This window comes from Elephas maximus, chromosome 4, assembly GCF_024166365.1.
Source record: "Elephas maximus indicus isolate mEleMax1 chromosome 4, mEleMax1 primary haplotype, whole genome shotgun sequence".
Taxonomy (NCBI): Eukaryota; Metazoa; Chordata; class Mammalia; order Proboscidea; family Elephantidae; genus Elephas; species Elephas maximus.
Window position 1 is genome coordinate 143,941,033 of NC_064822.1, and position 20,028 is coordinate 143,961,060.

Here is a 20,028-nt window from a genome sequence, read left to right on the forward strand (position 1 = left end):
AGATTCTCAAATGTGGACAGAGAGAAAGCATTCCATTTCCATTGGTGGCTGTGGTTATGCCACATAGATGCGACCAAATGTAGAAGGGCTAAACACATGTAGGGATTTGTGAGTGCACTGAAATGATAGACATGGAATCTAAGCTAAATAAGGAGAGAGGAGAGAGTAGAAAGGGGCTAATGTATTAGGACAGGATAGGTAGGGGTTAAAAAATGATGACAGTGGGAGATGTTGATGAAGCAAACTGCAAGGAGAGAAGATTGTGGTCAGCAAAGAGTAAGAAGCTTGAATTAGTAATTTTGGAAGAAGAACGATTTGGGGTGATTAAAAGACCCAGAATATGACCATGGATAGTATAATGGTTTGAATTGTGTCCCCCCAAAATATCTGTCAACTTGGTTAGGCCATGATTCCCAGTATTGTGTGACTGTCCACCATTTTGTCATCTGATGTGATTTTCCTTTGTGTTATAATTCTATCTCTATAATATTAACGGGAAACCCTGGTGGTGTAGTGGTTAAGTGCTACGGCTGCTAACCAAAAGATCGGCAATCCAGATCCACCAGGTGCTCCTTGGAAACTCTATGGGGCAGTTCTACTCTGTCCTACAGGGTCACTATGAGTCGGAATCCACTCGATGGCAATGGGTTTGGTTTTTTGGTTTTATAATGTTAATCCTACGGCAGTTATGTTGATGGGGCAGGACTCAATCTACAAGATTAGGTTGTGTTTTAAGTCAATCTCTTTTGAGATATAAAAGAGAGGAGCAAGCAGAGAGACACAGAGACCTCATACCACCAAGAAACAAGAACCAGGAGAATAGCGCATCTTTTGGACCCAGCATCCCTGTGCTGAGAAACTCCTTGATTGGGGGAAGATTGATGACAAGAACCCTCCCACAGAGCTGACAGAGAGAGGAAGTCTTCCCCCGGAGCCGGTACCCTAAATTTGGACGTCTAGCCTCCTAGGCTGTGAGAGAACAAATTTCTCTTAAAAAATTCTCTTAAAGCCATCCACTTCTGGTATTTCTGTTATAGCAGCACTCACTAGATAACTAAAACATGTGGTATCTAGGAATTGACAGTGACATTGGAAGTGATGAAATCATGAAACTAAAAGGTCAGGTTGTGAGTGAGAACACTCCACAGTGATGGCAGAAATTGTTTTATATATAAAGACAGATGATAGAATATGGATAGAAATAAATAGCTAAGTGCGTATCTAGTGATCCTTATAAATAAAAGAAAATGGTTCAAAGAGGGTTTAAGTATGATTTATCATCACACTACTTCAGAAATAACTTTTCTTTAAGGTTAATTCAGACTTCAAATAGCTAAACCCCTTAAAATGAGTTAAGAATCTTGCTATACATTTGTCTAGCAAACTTAGCCCACTCCAGGCTCAAGTTAAAAATTTGATCATTCGGAATGTAAAATAAAGACATTTAATTGCGTGTTTGTGTATATGTGTGCGTAAAATATATATACATACACTTACATATTTAAAAATGGAAATTGTTTTGGAATAGAACTATTTTTTTTATAAAACATTGGCAACAGGTTCTACATAATTACTACCCTTCTCAGAAGTGTGAAAATGGAGAAGTGATGCTTACTTAATAAATGGCTAATTTATCTTTTTAATAAATGTGGGAAGGAAGCATATCTCAAAAGGCCTTATAAGAAATGCTCACAAAGCTAATATAAGCACCTATATGTGTGGAAACAAATATTGAGGGTTCTTTCTAGATTAATATGTCAGCATTATATTTAAATGTACCTTAATTAGTGGTGTTTTTCTTTTTCCTTTTAAAAAGTCTACTTAATTAACTTTGTCCTGAGTCACTGACTTTGTAAGGTTTACTGGAATGAGTAATATTAGACTGATTCGAGCATTTAAATTTCTTATATGTCCTGTTTATTAGCAACCATTAAACCCAAACCCAGTGCCTCATTACTACTCTTATATCAAACTTTGAAATATTATGTGTAATTGTATCAGAAATGGAAATTTTATACTACAGCTACATCTTGTGATTTGTAACTATCCTCTTTCCACTCTTAAGAAAGGTGTTCAGTTTGAATACACTTGTTGCTCATTTTGAAGGATGGGAGGGGTAAAATAATTATTCCTGGGAAAAAGAAATGTGTTACTGTTTTCAGAGTGTAAAGAGAGTGAAGGGCTCTTTTTCCACTCCCAAAATAGATCATTAAGGAGCCCTGGTGGCACAGCGGTTGAGCGCTCAGTTGCTAACTGAACAGTTGGCAGTTCGAACCAACCAGCAGCTCTGCGGAAGAAAGGCATGGTGGTCTGTTTCCACAAAGATTACAGCCTTGGAAACCCTATGGGGCAGCTCTACTATGTCCTCTAGGGTCACTATGAGTTAGAAATCAACTCAATAAAAAAGAAAATTAGCAGCGGGTTTTTAATATAGGCCATTAAAGATCATATAGAGGATTCAAGCTCCAGCTGAGATTGGACTATAAACTATTTAAATCATGTTTCTACCCCAAGATTCTAAATAATTCAGAGGAAACTTGGGCTCAGGAGATCTGCAGTTTTGTGTCCCATACTGCCAGGCAAGCTACATTTCTTATATGTGGAAGGAGATAAGTTTCTACCTCAAAAGCTTTGTGAACATTAAAGTGCCTAGCATATTTTTAACTGGCCAATACGATTATTATATATTCATTACACATAGAACATATTGTTATCATTACTATGCAAATGATGGTAAGGGAAATGAAACAAAAAATGTGCGTACAAGGAGATAAGAGTCATAAAAAAGAAAAGATATTAAGTATATAAAAATCAAAAAGTACAAGATGTGGAGTAGAGAGAGAGAAAGCTGGAGATAAATAGGGACAAGATAATGTAGGGATTTGTCAGCTACATAAAGGCATTTGGAGTTTATCCTAGGAATCGTTGTTGTTGTTAGGTGTTATCCAGTTGGTTCTGACTCATGACAACCCTATGTACAACAGAACGAAAACACTGCCTGGTCCTGCACCATCCTCATAATTGTTTCTGTATTTAAGCCAATTGTTGCAGCCACTGTGCCAATTCATCTTGTTGAGGGTCTTTGTTTTTTTCCCTAACACACTACTTTACCAAGCATGATGTCCTCCTCCAGGGACTGGTCCTTCCTGATAACATGTCCAAAGTACGTGAGATGAAGTCTTCCCATCCTTGCTTCTAAGGAACATTTTGGCTGTACTTCTTCCAAGACAGACCTATTCATTCTCCCGGCAGTCCATGGTATATTCAACATTCTTCATCAAAACCATTATTCAAAGCCATCAGTTCTTCTCTGGTCTTCTTTATTCATTACCCAGCTTTCATACACACATGAAGTGATAGAAAATACCATGGCTTGGGTGAGGGGCACCTTAGTTCTCAAAATGATATCTTAGATTTGTAACACTTTAAAGTGGTCCTTTGCAGCAGATTTGCCCAAAGCAATATGTTGTTTTATTTCCTGACTGCTGCTTTCATGGGCGTTGATTGTGGATCAAATGTAAGATGAAATCCGTGATAACTTCAACACTTTCTCCATTTGTCATGATGTTGCTTACTGGTCCAGTTTTGCTTTAAATCCTCTCTACTTTCAGCAAGGAAGGTTGTGTCATCTGCATATCACAGATTGTTAATTTCCTTTTACTAATTCTTATTTTACCCTTTCCACATCAAAAATAATGCTTCTTCTGGGCAGAGAATATGGAGAAAATATAGGGCTTCTGTTCTACTTACTTTGTAATCTCTTAACCTTGTTCACTCAAAACAGCAGCCTATTTCTTCCTTTCTCTTTACTTTCCTTTGAATACATCAAACATATCTAAAGATACAAAAAGGAAAGCACTTTCATTTTTCGTAGATTTATCTTTACTAACAAGTTTCAGTGTGATTTTGTTTTTAGCATATGGATATTATTATTTTTTAGTTTAGGGAATTCTTAAAAGTGACCCCGGTTGAAGCTAGGTAGGGCTATGTGAGATCACATGGAAAAACAATAGCTCTACTACAGTGCAGGCAGGGGCTTGGGGCACATTTTCCCAGGCAAATATTGATAACATTGGGCTTAGTTTCTAAAATAGTCTACTTTGTTAGAACCTTGAAGTTGGTTGTCCAAAAGTGTTCTACCAGTAGCTGTGTCTATAACTAATTGAGCCAAATACAAACATCCATCCCACGTGAGGCCAATCATATGCATTCACCTAGGGATTTAAAATTTAGAATGGAATGAAAGAGAAAATATGAGTTCTTGGCAACACTCTGGAGAAATATCTCAGGATCTTTTGTTCAAATTTGGGCGGTGTCTTGGCTCTGTTGTTTCCGGAATCTGTGAGATGCTTTAATACCCTACCAATTAATCTCCCTCTTTTCTTTATCTAGCCAGCATCAGTTCCAGTAGTGCACAGACAATAGGACCTTAACTAATATGTGTACATTGTTGTTAGGTGTCATCTAGTTGGTTCCAGCTCATAGTGACCCTATGTACAACAGATCGAAAGACTGTCCAGTCCTGTGCTAACTTCATGATCATTGTTGTGCTTGAGCCCATTGTTGCAGCCACTGTGTCAATATGTGTATGTTACGGTTTAAGTAAACTTTTATGGGGGAATGCAGAAATTTATATGCCATGTATTGCTTAGATGGCAAAACGTATTCAGAGCCTCTAATAAGTGTTTTACAAATTAAATTCTGGAATGCAACTCATTTATAAGTTTAACCTGGCACATAGGCACTTAAATATTTGTTAAATAAAAAATGTTGTGGGGTTTTTGCAATACCTCTAATTATGAATATTTTCAGTGATATTTATGTTGCTTAGAGATATGCACACTCTGAACCTTACAAATGCCAAAGATTAAAAGTGCAGAGTCTCAAAACACATTAAAGATTGTGCACTGAAGAAGACCCTTAGGATTAGATGGGGAATAAATTAACTAAATCTATACAGCTTCACTTTTATGCCTTTGAAGTTCTAACATAAAGACTCATTGGTAGTGATTAACTGTGACTGCCATGCTTCAAGGATAAAATTGCTCCTCTGGAGGGGATGTTGCTGATAGCTGAGCTGGGATGTTTATTTCATTTTCATGATGTTGAAAAAGTTATTTCAAATATGAAATCCATATTTATTTAGCAGTGGCATCCATCTGGAGAACAGTGAAAATTCTAATCTATAATAGTATATTTTTATATTATAACTAAAAGCTGAAAATGATAAATTAATCAGTATGTTAATATTTGTAAGATATTTTTTCAATGTAAGCCTCAAAATACATATTTCAAGATGTATATATGTTATAATAAAAATAGATGGGTATGCAGAAAATATTAGCAGATGAAACATTAGGCTAAAGATTTCAGAATTTTTGTTTCTGGAAATAAATAATCCATTCAATGGATATTCTGCCAATTTTAATATTTTCACCGACTATCGAGGACTGTCCTGAGAGTTAGACAGGTGTATTATTACTAAAGAGGACATCTTCATCTTCAGTCCCCTAAGCCTCTGTAAAAATAAGTCTCTTGGAATCAAAGTTGAGTTGAGAAATGTGAATCCTTTAGGGAAATACATGTAAGACAGTCCAGTCTAATAATTCATCAGATTGAAAGTACAAAGTAGACATACGAAACATAAAAAATCAGTTGACTAGGCACATACTTGTGACATTCATGGGCTCTAGAATAAAGAGAAAAATCTTAAACTTTCAGAGAGAGGAAAAAAAAAAAACCCACGTGTTATGTACAAAAGAATGACAGTCAATTGACATTAGATATAACTGGAAGTAAGAAGAGCAGTGTCTTCAAAGTTTTAAGGAAAAATTATTTCAAAACCAGAGTTCTATACTCTGACAATTATCAATGAATTTTAGTGGTAAAAATACATTTTTCAGACCTCTAAGGATCCAGAAATTTTTCTACTCAAAATGTGAAAATCATCACATTTCTAGTGATGGTGATAACAGAAACTGACAGTTAAATATATTCTGGGGTAGTGGGGGGAGGAGGGGAGGACTTAAGAAATCTGAATAAATGTATATAAAAATAGATTTAACATTGATAATTTGAAAACTCATTTTCAGGCAAGGACATCAGCAACATAAGATTTTACTTCCTTCTGAGTTCATATTTCTTGATACTAGGGTAACTTAGATTTATGGAATCATAAAATTATAAATGTTGTTTTTAAGGGAATGCAGGGCTTATGCCTGTACAGCTTGGAAGGCTCTGACTATCTAGCTTTTACTGTGTCAGGTAAGTTTGTCTAATTTTGGGGTTGAATTTTAGGAAGTCTATTATTATTAATTATTTTGCTATATATCTACAGCTACATTCTAACAGCTGTCTTGGTAATAAAGCTGGCACTTTGATTTCTGAATGACTGACTTCTTTGCTATAATTGAGTAGAATCTGAACTTGGGCAAGAGAGAGAGGTTTCTGCATACTAGGCCCTAAAATACTCACATTTAAACCCTAGAGAAATTTGGGTAATTAAAGAACATTCAGAAATTCAGGTTTTTGGTGGGTCTATTCGTGTAGGTTTTTGACTTTGCAGTAGCATCTATCATGTCATGCAGTTTTTTAAAGTCATGTGGTTGGACAATCTCAGCAAGAAGCTCTCGTTCGTAGCTTCAAAATGAGGCTTAAGAGTTAGGAAATGGTAACAAGCTCTTGAAGGTCAGAGTAGATAGGTATAAAATGGAAGTGATGAAGTTCTGGGTTCTAGTTCTTGACATGAGGCTTAGAAAAAAAAGATGTTTAGTTTTGTTAAACCAGAAAGTGTGTCTGGAGTTGAAAGAAACCAAATAGAAAGTGATAGACAAGATAGCAGAGAGTAGTGATACCCACAGAGGGTGCACAGATCCAGAAAACCATAAACAATCAGTTTCAATATGGACAGTATATATTGAGATGAATAAGTGACTCACTCCTTAAACATTAGGAGAACTACACAAAAAGGCTACAGAAAAACTGGTCCCATTTTAGAGGGGAAGATCAGATCTGGAAAATTAATGTGAAATACTCAAAGAATTGTGAGGTGAGTTTCAGATAGACACAGTTATTGTAGGTATTAACTGTGCTTGCTCTATATAAAACTGTTAAAAATGTATAAAACTAAAGCTTTAAGGGAAGGTATAGCAAAGATGAGATATAGTAAAGATGAACCAGTCAGAACAATAATAGATAGACTTTAAGCCTAGGTTAGATGTTATTCTGGTGAACGAATAGCACATGTGTGATAATATTCAACTCAGAAAGGTAAAGGTGGAGAGATTTTTTATTATTATTACTATTAATGGGTGCTTTTAATATATACAATACTTATTGAGTCCCTATTTCTCATTATAGGCCAAGAGGCAGAAATGTATGTAAGAAAAACAAGTGCCTGGGCCAGAAAGCAAAGTAAAAGTAAAATTACAGTTAGAACTGAAATCTAGCAAGCTGAGCTAACTTACATGTGTTTAATTTGCTAGAGGGCAAAGGTATCTCATCGTAGACATTTGTGTGGAACTTCCAACAGTACGAACTTCTGGACATTGCAAGATTTTGGCAAGTCTCAAATGCTTTACTCTCATATGATTTTTAAAAATATGCCATAATAACTTATTTTAGAAAGAATTCTCCCAATTAAATTTAAATTCACAGATTGTCAATTGTAGATATCTGACATCCTAGCGAAGTTAAAAATAAGATTTTTCTCCAGCTTCACTTATTCCTACAAAGGCTAATAAATCTCTGCTATGAACTTTTTTTTTTTTATGAACTTTATTTTTTTTTTTTTTATGAACTTTGGGATAGCGAACGTAGGTATAAGTTAAGTACTATGCCCTGGAAACATCATTTAGCTGGGCCAATGAATAAACCCATTGCCATTGAGTTAATTCCAACTCATAGTGACCCTATAGGAGTAGAGTAGAGTAGAGCTTCCCCTTAGAGTTTCCAAGGCTCTGGGCCAATGAATTGAATGTAGAAATTACTTATAAGAAGGAGCCGCGGTGGTACAGTGGTTAAGAGCTTGGCTGCTAACCAAAAGTTTGGCAGTTCAAATCCACCAGCTGCTCCTTGGAAATCCTAAGAGGCAGTTCTACTTACAAGAAACCACAGTGATATCTGTGCATGTACAACTATAGTGTTTGACATTTTGAAAGAAGTTGCTACATGTATTGTTCTTGTTTATTTTTTCAATATAATGCACCTGAAAGATCTTTTTTTTCCATCTGGATAGAAGACTAGTAAACATGAAATGTAAACACAAAAGAGTGTATGACTCCTTGAAACACACTTAAAGAAGATATGGTGTCTATCTTCTTGTTTAAATGAAATTATTTACATTGTTTAAATGAAATTTTAAATGCTTAAGAAATTTCAAGAGCAAACTGCCAGTATTTAATAATAATTAACAATAACAAAATTTGATAGAAATAAAATTTGAAACCATCAGATTTAAAAGTGATTTGTCTTTTCTATCTTATAAAATAAAAATAACTGTGTAAAGAGACATTTACCCTCCGATAATCTAGAAACAGAGGTCCAGTTCCACAAGTCCTAAGTAAATATTAGGACTTATTTATATGTCTCAAAAGTACTCTTTGCATATTTATGCTCATAGGGCTCTTGCTATGGAATAGTGAAAAATAAGAGAAATATTTTAAGCCTTTATAAGTTAACTCTGCCTTGAATTATTGGATCCATTTTAATCAGAATATTATTATTTCTATAGGCCTAAGAAATTTTATTCCTTACTGCATTATAGAGTGTTCTTAATATTTTTCTTAATGTAAAAGACATTGTAAAAATTATATATCTGGACAAAGTTTATTGCAAAAATAAAACACCAGAGTCAAGTGTGGTAAGATCTTCAAACTAAGTACAGAGCCAAAACCAGTTTGACTGTAAACTTACTGAGCATTTTTTAAATAATTTCTTAAAATTCTTATCAAACCAATTCAACAGCGTGTAAATCTATTAAGGTTAAACATTAACTCTAAATGTATTATTATAAATCACTGCATAATTGGATTGTTAAACTTCAATAGCTATTAAAAAGGGCATTTAACTAGGTCCCATAAGCAACCAATGAGTTATTGCCATATTGCAGGTAAAAATTTTAGTTCTTTGCTTAATCCTAAATATTAGCTTTATACACAATTATGAAAGCTGGTCAGAATGCTATTATTTACAAATATTTCTCTCTGGGAAAAATAAAAATTAAATTTTGAGGAAAATAAACCAAGTCCATTAGCTGGGCTGGATTTTGATTATTATTTTTTTTCTTTATATTTGAAATAAAAGTATTTTAAAAAGTCTATTAAATATTTTTAAGATGAGTGGTTTCTGAATAATTAGAAAACCACCAAATAAAATTTAAAATTCCAAAAAGACTAAATAGAATCAAGAGATTACAAACATATTATGAGGGATACATAATTAAAGAAAAAAAATTGCTTGCATTGAGTGTGACTTGGCATTTAATCGTATTCAAGAAATAATGCTCCAAGGGTCACTTTCCTTTCTGGACAGTACTGAATTTGAGTATATCTCTATTTTTTTTTTCTAATTTTAGTAACAAACTAATGAGCAATTAGGCTATTGAACTGTTCTGCAATTTGTAAGTATGTATTTCCTCATAATTAGCAAACATTCACAAAACAAGTAAGAAGGCAAATATGGAGCAAACTGCTTAGCTTGCATACTATAACCATGAAAGCATATATGTTACAAGAATGATAATGTGGAAAATGCATATACTTTCATAGGAAAGAAGGGAAAAATGAAAGCCATAAACTCAAATACAATAATAAACATTTGAGGAGGAGAGAAACAAGTAGCCAACCCACAGATTCTGAAATAAGGAGAAATTCCTCTATGTTTGAAATAGCATGGCGTAAAGGTGCTATTTTGTCACTGAAAATGTTCCTATGCATTTTTAAAATATGGCATTTACGGACCTCCTTGCTTTCAAACAGCTGCTGGCTCAAAATCTGCCAATTTTGCAAGTCATTTAAATGTTCCTTATTATATGCCAATGAAAAGACACACTATCAGTTTCCTGACAGATGCAAAATAAAATTATCTCCTGTGGATCTAAAAGTAGTTTACATTCAGTCAGAGAAATGTTTCTCGTCTTAAACACTTCTTTTTAAGAGTAAAAAAAGGCATGAGAGAAAACACGAAGTTGGGTGGTATCCCGTTGCATTTTCTCCTACCCCTTTATTTAATATCAGTAAACATCAAATAGAATACTGCACTAGTTTTAGGACTTCTTTTAAATATTTTTAATATAATTGATTTTTTAAATAAATGCTTTGGTTGCTTAGAAGAAAGTGTTAATTTCTACTACAAACCAAAGATTTTTATACTCATTTCAAACTGTAGCACACTGTAACTAGGATACATGAGCATTGAGCTTTTTCTTTTTTTTACCCCTGGTGGTGCCAAGAAAATATCAACCTTTTAATATAGTTGTTTTGTTTCCAACTACTCTCTTTTTAATTCCCTCAAACAGAACATAAGGCATAAATAAGTGCCAGAAAAAGGAGGGAAAAAAATCTCCAAACTTACTTTTTCTTCAGTCTTCTATCCTTTTCAGCTTGAGTTCCAAGTTTGCCTAAACCCAGGGACTCCTGGGCTGCAGCTTCGGTCTCCATAAACCCTCCTGTGAAGAAGTAGCTATTCAGATTAGGTTGTACACATTGTGTCAGTTTTGAAATTAAATTCTTAAAAGTTTATTTTGAGCAACTATTTAGTTTCATAATTTATTTTTATTTTGAAATGTCTGTTTATTTCCAACCCAACAAGCAAAAAGTAGAATGGGTGCTTACATACATAAGTATACCCTGAGATAATGAAATAATAAGAATTAAAAAAAAAAAAAAGATGCCTATTGACATACCATTCAGTTGCACTAAGCGGCAACACAGTAAAGGCAACCTGTATACAAACACTTGAGCAGCCCTGGAGGCCTGTTTTTCTAATTGCAATATTTCATATAAAAAAAAAATTTTTTTTTTACTAACAGAAAATTATATGACAAGGAGTAGAAACTCAGGTGCATATTTTCAATTCCATGTTGAAAGAATGGAGAGGCATTTGCTGACTTCTAAAAGTTCTTCACATTCTGAAATACTTTTCTACTTGCCTGCCTGGCTCACTCCTTTATCCTTCAGCATAAACCTCACTTCTGGGATGTCTTGTGTTCTAGACAGGGTTTTTTGTTTTTGCTGCTGTTGTTGTTTATTTTACTTTGTAATAATACCTGGAGATTTTCTAAGTATTTCTTCAAAAGACTAGTAAAATTAGCATTTACTCAGAAGGTCATAAATGATTTGGCTTAGTGTAAGTACTGTTGGCTCTAGAATATGTACAATACATACAACCCTGTGGAGAGAGCATCATTAACTCTACCCCTTTCATGGCCTGAGGTGCTCAGGCATGGAAGGCTTTGAGTGTCACCATTCAGTGGAATACTCAGGTAATACATTGCTTACCACTTTGTCAGCGGCCCCCTAGTGGTCGCACATGCACAAGTCATCATCCTTGTTCTTAGTGAAATTCTCTGAGCCTCTTTACTACCTTTTTTATGCTTAATTTTGCAAGGTTTTTGAGGAGTCAAAGTGTTGGAGACAGGACCCTAGAGCATGAGGGTCCAGTTAAATATTTTTGCCAGCAGATCCTTTTCTATATAAAAAATCTGTCTGTTTCTATATAAACAATCTACCCGTTGCAGTCAAGTCGATTCTAACTCACAACAACCCCATAGACGAGAAAATTCTAATTTTTTCACTTATGATTCCTGTCAACATAAGCAATCCATAAATCAGATGCATGCACTGTCAAAATGTCACATCCAGATGGTTATGGAATATGCTGATTAAGATCATTGAGTCCTAAGCATACCACTAGAAGCCTTCCTTCAACTTTAACTCCACTCCAATTAGCAGCATCACTCTACGTTTTAGCACTTTTGAGGGAGGATTATTTATCCAGTTATAAATTCCACCTAATTGTTCCATCACCCAGGCCCCATTTCGCTATCTCATGCCCAGGGATGTCATGAGTCACAGCTCACTACCTACTTTTCATGATCTGTTACCAAGTCACTTTGTCAAAGAAACAACTGAGTTTATCTGACAGGGCTATTTTTAACAGGGCTTAATTTGCTTTGCTTCAAAATAGGTTAATACCATCAAATAAATTAAAAGCCAAGCTAATTAGGATTTCAGTTACGGATGCATAATCTTGGTTCTTGGGATTCTGAACCTCTCTTCCTAGCTGTCCTGACAGGAAAGACAACGCAGCAAGTAAAACTTTTCCAGACCAGAAAAATGCTGAAGATTTTATTTTGTTTCGTTTTGAATATAAAGCTTGTTTATGTTTATGTACTATCTGTCTTACTAAATTGCAAGTTCTTTGATGCAATAGCTATCCTATGCTTTAGCTATTTTCCTAAATGACATGGTTGGTATTACTCACTTAAGTTGCTCAACATATGCTTATTCACTCAAAGTAGGAATAAATCAAATATTTTGGAATACCTAGATTTTTTTCCTCAAAATAATGACTTGGCTCTCTTGGGATTCAATACCCTCTTATAATGCCTCTTAGTGAAATATTTCTCTTCAAGTGAGCAGATCGAGGCAAAAATGAGAGTTTTTAAATATTCTACGTATTTATATATTCTGCTCACATCAGCTAAATCCTCTTTTCATTCATTTTATTTACATTATAATATTAAATTACTAAACAAAAATAATAATACAATTTTTAATATTACCTTTTTGGACTGAGTGATTTTTCAATGACACTCACTATATCTATCATTTGTTATATTCTCTCTCTCCAACTTTAGTACCAACCTTTTAAAATCTGTTTTAGGCAGAGAACTCTCATTGCAGATATACTAGTTCTTTCTCATTAAGTTCATATTGTCAGAAATACAACTGTGAAAGTGTTTCTATTCCCTTGAATTGTTGTGGCCACACCTAACCGTCACTGTCCTAGCAAATGTTCCATGTTAGTTAAAACTTAAACTTTTTCTTAAAGAGTTTTAGCAGCAGTGGGTGTGGAAGTCAGGCTGTGATAGGTTGAAAAGTGATTGACAAGTTAGTTAGAGAAAACAGTAGTTATAGACAACTCACTTCAGCTTGGCTGTTGAGAGTATGAGAAATATAAGTCAATGGGTGGGGAAGATTACAGGGTCAAGTGATGACTTTTAAAATGAAAGTTAGATATAAGCATGCTTAAATATTAATGGAAATACCAGAGATTTGTCACAACTGAATGCATAAATCATAAAAAAATAAATAAATAAAGGCTGTGGTCATTTAGCTGATAGGTCTTAACAGGATGCTAGTACATCTTGAATCTATGCTCCAGGGAGTCAGCAGAATTATTGACCCAGCAGTCTCCATTCATTACCAAACCTGTTTATGCATATTTTTATCCTGGAACTTACAATAAAAAGAGAGTGCATATGAAAATAAAAGAGTCAAGAGGGAGAAAGGCTAAAATCAGATTCCTAAGTGCACTGGAAAGAATGCTTCCTCTGCCAGGAGAATCTCCCTAAATTAATTGTGGCCTTCGGGGTGAACTTGGCTCATATATACTTTTGCATTTCCTGCATAGTACTTTAAAAATGAATTTGAATGCTTTAAATAGAAACATAAGTGCTCATTGATTCATCACAGTCTTTATCACTCTCTATTTTTCTATACCTTTCCCATAACCTGCTAACCCTAGTAGACATTTTAGTTTGCAAATTCTGCACTTATATTATGGGTGATAAAATGGTGGCAAGAACTGTCAAACCCACTGAGAAGAATAAATTTTACCAAAGACATCTGAAAACTTGAAATCACCCCTTTACTACCATACCTTTCTCTGTGCTGATTCTTTAATCAAACAAATAACCCATCAACCTTTTCTAAAGCATTCTATAATAAACTCTTGAAAGAAAATAATTTTTATTAGTTTCTGATAACTTTATTCAAATAACTTTTAGTATGCTCTTTCCTTTGATTTGGGGCTTTCCATATTTATATTGCCTTTGCTAGAAACATATTTGTAAAAGTAGACTATGTATATACTGAATTTGATTCTACATGGCTAGGGGTTATACATACAGTAACATGGACTGACTTCTTATATCTGAAGTTTTCCTTATTACCTTAACTCTTCAAACAATGGAAACCCTGGTGGCATAGTGGTTAAGTGCTACGGCTGCTAACCAAAAGGTCGGCAGTTCAAATCCTCCAGGTGCCCCTTGGAAACTCTATGAGGCAGTTCTACTCTGTCCTATAGGGTCACTATGAGTCGGAACTGACTAGATGGCAACAGGTTCTTCAAACAACATCCCCTCTCCAAATTTCCTATGTAAATTACTAAGAATTTCTTCCTGGTTGTTCACCTATCCTGTTGAAACCAAGTAAACATTTTCAGTTTTACTTATGCAGTTTTCTTCCTCCTCACCATATTTCATATAAAGGTATTTAAGATCGCTAATCTTGGGTTGAAGCCCTGGTAGCACAGTGCTTAAGAGCTCGGCTACTAACCAAAAGGTCTGCAGTTTGAATCCATCAGGCGCTCCTTGGAAACTCTACAATGCAGTTCTACTCTATCCTATAGGGTCGCTATGAGTCGGAATTGACGTGACGGCAATGGGTAATCTTGGGTTATGAAGCCTTGGTGGTGCAGTGCTTAAAATGCTTGGCTGCTAACCAAAAGTCCAGTGACCCAAACCCACCAACCACTTCACAGGAGAAAGATGTGGTAGTCTATATCCATAAAGATTTACAGCCTTGGAAACCCTATGGGGCTCATGTTAACTTATATTTCTCTGCCCTTGTGAGCTAAGTTCTTTTTTTAACTAATCGTAGGACCTGGTTCAAAAATTCAAATTTGGTTACTTGACACCGTCATTCTCTGCCATATTATATTCCATACCATCCTTTCTTCTATTTTTATTGGTAGAAGAAAGAACACTGGCTATGCTCCTGTGTATTTGAATTCTACAGATAAAGACTTTAGATCATAATTACTAGAGATGCTTTCCTAGTTTCTTTTGATGCATGAATCATTAGGGTTAGGTTGTGGTCCCTGGGTTTGAAAAATTTTAGTGGTATTCCTATTACAACCTGGATACACCTATCAGGACAAAGGTAGACCTGAACCCATACCCCTTAACCAAAGTACTATTGAGGCACGTGATCATTTTCTTCTGGTATAAATACAGTTTCCTGGAACCTACTTGTGCTTGTATTTCCTTAAGTCTTATTCCCGATAAAGATCTTTTATTCTTTGTTTCTTCAAGAGCTTTGATAAATCCTCTATGTAGCTTCTTCATAGTTTCAGAAATATAGCTTTTGTCTTCCTTATCAGTATTGAAGTCCTGCCCATGCTGCTGACATTTGCTTTGTTAACGCTCTACTTTCGTTGTTCCATAGCTCAGGGAGCTTCCCAGATCTGTGATGTGATCCCGAATAACCTTGCTAGTGTCTAACTTGGATAGAGTTGAGAAGTAGAACCCTATATGTCATTTATCCCTTTCTCATCCATTCTTACTTTAAAACGCACACTTAAAATGGGCAAGAAACTCTATGTTTCTAGACTTTAAAATACATCTTTGATACCCTAATTTTGACAGAACATTGTTGGCCATTTTGCCCATGATTCAGTAATTTCCCATCAAAGGTAAATAGAAAAATATAAGTGAAAGAGTCAATTAAATATACCTTAGAGGGAAAAAGTAAATTATAGAACTTAAGATAAATGAGGAGCCCTGGTGGTGCAGTGCTTAAGAGCTTAGCTGCTAACCAAAAGATCAGCAGTTCGAATCTACCAGCTGCTCCTTGGAAACCCTAAGAGGCAGTTCTACTCTGTCTTATAGGGTTGCTGTGAGTCATAATGGAAACCCTAGTGGCATAGTGGTTAAGAGCTATGGCTGTTAACCAAAAGGTCAGCAGTTGGAATCCACCAGGTGCTCCTTGGAAACCCTATTGGGCAGTTCTACTCTGCCCTTTTGGGTCACTATGACTCCGAATTGACTCGATGGCGATGGGTATGAGTCATAATCAATTCAACAGCAACGGGTTTGGGTTTTATTTCTTAAGATACATATGTTGAAGTATGGATAAACAAAATTAACTACTATATTAGCAAGATAAATATTTTAAAATAATGACACTACTGTGAATTACACTATAACACATTGAGACTGCAAATAATTTGAGAATATAAAGACTACCACCAGTTGTTAAATAAGATAAAACAGGACATTAAAAACAATGTCTTGAGAAGAATATTCTATATCCAAAAATAATCGGCTTCTCTCTTTTCTCCTTATGCAACTATTTTTTTTTTTTGATAGCCTAGGGGATTCCTCTCCTGAGAAATACAATTTCAAAGAGAACTTAATTCTCCTGCTGAGTAACAATCACTCAGCTGGTTGCACATCAGTTTCCTATAGTTTCTGATGCTTTGTGTGGGTTTCACACTGAGGAAGTCAGGACAGACATTTCTGAATAATACTACAGTCTTACATCTGCAAACACGTATACCATAGGCAAAAATTCTTTCTGTGTTAATGCAGGAAACTAAAGCCTAGGCGTTAGGGCCTTACTTTATTTCAGAAACCAAAAGAGACACTAAGAAATCTGTATCACTCATTCAGCGCTTTTCATTGGAGGTAGGAGGTAAATCTTTTCCCAATAATTTAACTCTACTGCCAAGTTAAATGGAAGAATGGGGCGGGGGGGGGGGATCAAAACATCGTCAAGAATAACCAAGATGATAAAGAGAGATTTCAGAAGAATGAAAAGAAAGAACGAATATACAGGAAGGAACCAAAAAAAAAAAAAAAAAAAAAGACCAAGCGTATACTATATATTTCACCATTTCAAGAAATATCACATATTATTTTTGTACCAATTATGATACATAAATGCACAGAGATATTTCAAAAGTACTGACCTATATTTTTTTCAATTACTCTCTGACAACAGCTAATTCTAGCACAGTCTCTAGTGCTCATCCTCTCTCCCTACCTACAAGCCTTATAGCCTATGTGGGAAGCTATCGTAGCTTCAAAGAAACCTTGCCCTTTACTTTTTATACTCTATATTTATACAACATAATGCTTTTTTAACTTTTAAAAAAAATTAGTGTTTTTTTTGTGTAGGTGTCTCAAACAATTTTTTTTTTTCATCAACAGAGAAGCTTTTAAATTCATGTAAGTAAGATTTTACACATATCTACACCCTAAGTGGCAATATACTCAATGGTTCTAAGCTGGTTTTAAAACATTCACATAAGGATGACCAGCTCATTTCTGCAAATTACTAAGGTATGGTGTACACATCAGTAAAACACAGATAACAATAAAAACACTTGCCTCATAGGGTTGTTATGGCTGCCAAAGAGTTAAAAAAAAAATAAGCATCACACAAATTCTAGCTATTCTTATTAACGAAGAAATAAAAAGGGCCAAACATTTTATAATATGCTTTCACTATAACTTCTGTCCAGCATTATCTAGGCTACACTGGACTTATAAAACTGAATAAAACAGAGTTTGCCAGGTAGGAAAGAGAAGAATAGAAAAGAAACAAGAAACACAAATGGACACTCAGGAGTGACTAAAGTGAGTGGCAGCGCAAAGGCAAATACTTGTATACTTACGGAGCTGCCCAAGTCGAGCTTTTTCTTTTTTACCAAACAAACGTCCTATTGAAGACTTGATTCCTTTTTTCTTGGGGGCTTTGTGAAGAGAGTCTTGGCTGCTGTTGGCACTACCAAGCCCAAGGCTTTCTGGCTCAAGGGAGGCAGATAAACTACTGCAAAACAAAAGAGGGCAACCGGCTTGTTTGGATTGAACATTCACAAGGTATATGAGACTTGTTTCCTTTATAAATGTACAAAATGAGGAACAAGTAAACTTTGAATGTTATTTTCTCCCTTTCTTCCCACATTTTCTATCTGGCAGATTTAAGTATAGTTTCCTCAGTCTCAAGGCCCTAAGCCTTCAAATGTTTTCTGAAAAATTTAGTTTTGCTCCAAATGGATTTTTTTCTTCTTATGCTTTGTACAGTCTCTAACTAATCAAAGGACACAGGCTGGTTTATTAACTGCATGTTAAATGATCTATTTTATTAAGCGCTGGATCACTTACCTATTTCTCAGAGTTTATTTGTTCTTTTTGTCTTAAACATAATGACCTATGATAAGAAATATAACTAATAATAAAGTTTTAGCTGCGATTCTGACCTATCGCCTTACTGGATTTTTCTCTAGCCACATTTTTCACAGTTTTGGAGCCTAACTTATTAAATTTGAAATTATGTGGGCAGCATCTAGAAGCAATATATATACCCTAGTGATCGCTATATATTTTTTCTTAATTATAGTTCTCATGTATTCCTTTAGGTACATGATAATTCTAAATGATTTCCAAGCAGCTGGTCTAAGTTCAATTCTGATCAATAGATTCAACATTATATTAATAGGAGTGGTTCAATGAACACTGCTGAATATTATTTTCTATCACTGTTAATTTGATAATATCATGATGAATTATTTAACTTTACTTATTCATCCTGATTAATCGGAGCTCACATTCCCTAAAACTCCAAAACAAGAGTTTATTGCATGTCATGTTTAAATATAATTCTTTTTTTTTTTTTTGAAGCTGAAGTAACTGTTTTCCTTTTTTTCCAGCATTAACCCACTACCCACTGCCATCGAGTCGACTCCGACTCATAGCGGCCCTATAGGACAAAGTAGAATCGCCCCACAGAGTTTCCAAGGAGCGCCTAGGAGATTTGAACTGCCGACCTCTTGGTTAGTAGCTGTAGCACTTAACCACTAGGCCACCAGGGTTTCCTTTCCAACATTAGAAATTTAAAAAGAAGAAGGAGGAAGAGGAGAAAAGAAATGCTTTCCAGCAGGGAAACCCTTGTTTTCAAAAATATTTTATTATAAAATCATTATGTTAGATTCTGGAGACAATATATGCAGAGGTACCACAATTGAAGATAGTACAAGGACATATTCATAAAGTAAACTGAATGTTTGTATTTATTTGTGTCATTAATTTTACAGAGATCGGTTTTCAATTTTTTAGGCAAATGGATAGGACAGTACGAAGAGTTGCTATGATGAGTCAGATATTTCTGACTTACCTTTTTTTTTTTTTTTAACATTTTGTCCAACAACGATGTGCTTTTAGTGTTTTTTTTTTTTCTTTTTCTAAGAACTTTCTGCCTGAGGAGCTGTTAGAACTGGCAGCAGCAGCAGCACCCACGTGATGGTGCGCATGCCTGTCTGCCAAAAGTAATGCGGCACAATCAGGGACTTTTCAGACCTTAATTGCTTTTATATTATATTTTATACTATGGTCCTTAAACTCCCTTAATTTTGTGTTCCTATGTCTAAAAAGTCTTTCCTGTAGCCTGACCCAATTTTAATAACAAATATCTGCTAAAAACAGGAGAGCTATTCTCATAAATATCGGTTAGTAAGAAGACCACAGATACACAACTAATTTAAACTAAAAATTTGATCTTGAAATAGAAATTTGGTTAATTTACAAGTAATGCTGTAGAGAGGCAGCAGGAAAACACTCCAACAGAGAGTTATTGCTCAGGTCAATTATTTCATGTAAATGTTTAAGCAATCTATTTTATAACACATTGGAAGGGAGCTACAACGTGCAATGTTCCAGGAGAGTCACACCTTCGGGCATCGTTGTGGTAGGAAGAAGGGAGGGTGTGAGTCATTCTGATGGCCCTAGGGGTAGGAGGAGGAGATGTTTCACATTTAATTGTTGCTTTATCCTCCCGACCGTCTTCTTCCACCACTGCAATCTAGAAGCAAAAACAAAACATTCAGATGAAATCTGTCTACAATTTCAACTGAATTTATTACAAATGAAGAATTAATAAAGCATGCCTATTTGAGTAATTCTAATAAAATAACAAATAAACAAAAAAAATTGGGGACATGCATAGCTTACATACTTCAATA

The 20,028-nt window shown here is 35.0% G+C and overlaps 1 protein-coding gene across 1 annotated transcript in view; it reads right to left on the minus strand.

The window, feature by feature from the left end:
• Nucleotides 1-20,028, minus strand: part of PPFIA2 (PTPRF interacting protein alpha 2) — a 556,115-nt gene that overhangs the window by 51,998 nt on the left and 484,089 nt on the right. The window contains exons 20-22 of the mRNA XM_049883963.1: nt 19,738-19,868; nt 17,686-17,840; nt 10,573-10,666 (exon numbers count right to left, since the gene is read on the minus strand). Of these exons, the coding sequence (XP_049739920.1) occupies nt 10,573-10,666; nt 17,686-17,840; nt 19,738-19,868 (380 nt within the window). The remainder of the gene's footprint in view (nt 1-10,572; nt 10,667-17,685; nt 17,841-19,737; nt 19,869-20,028) is intronic.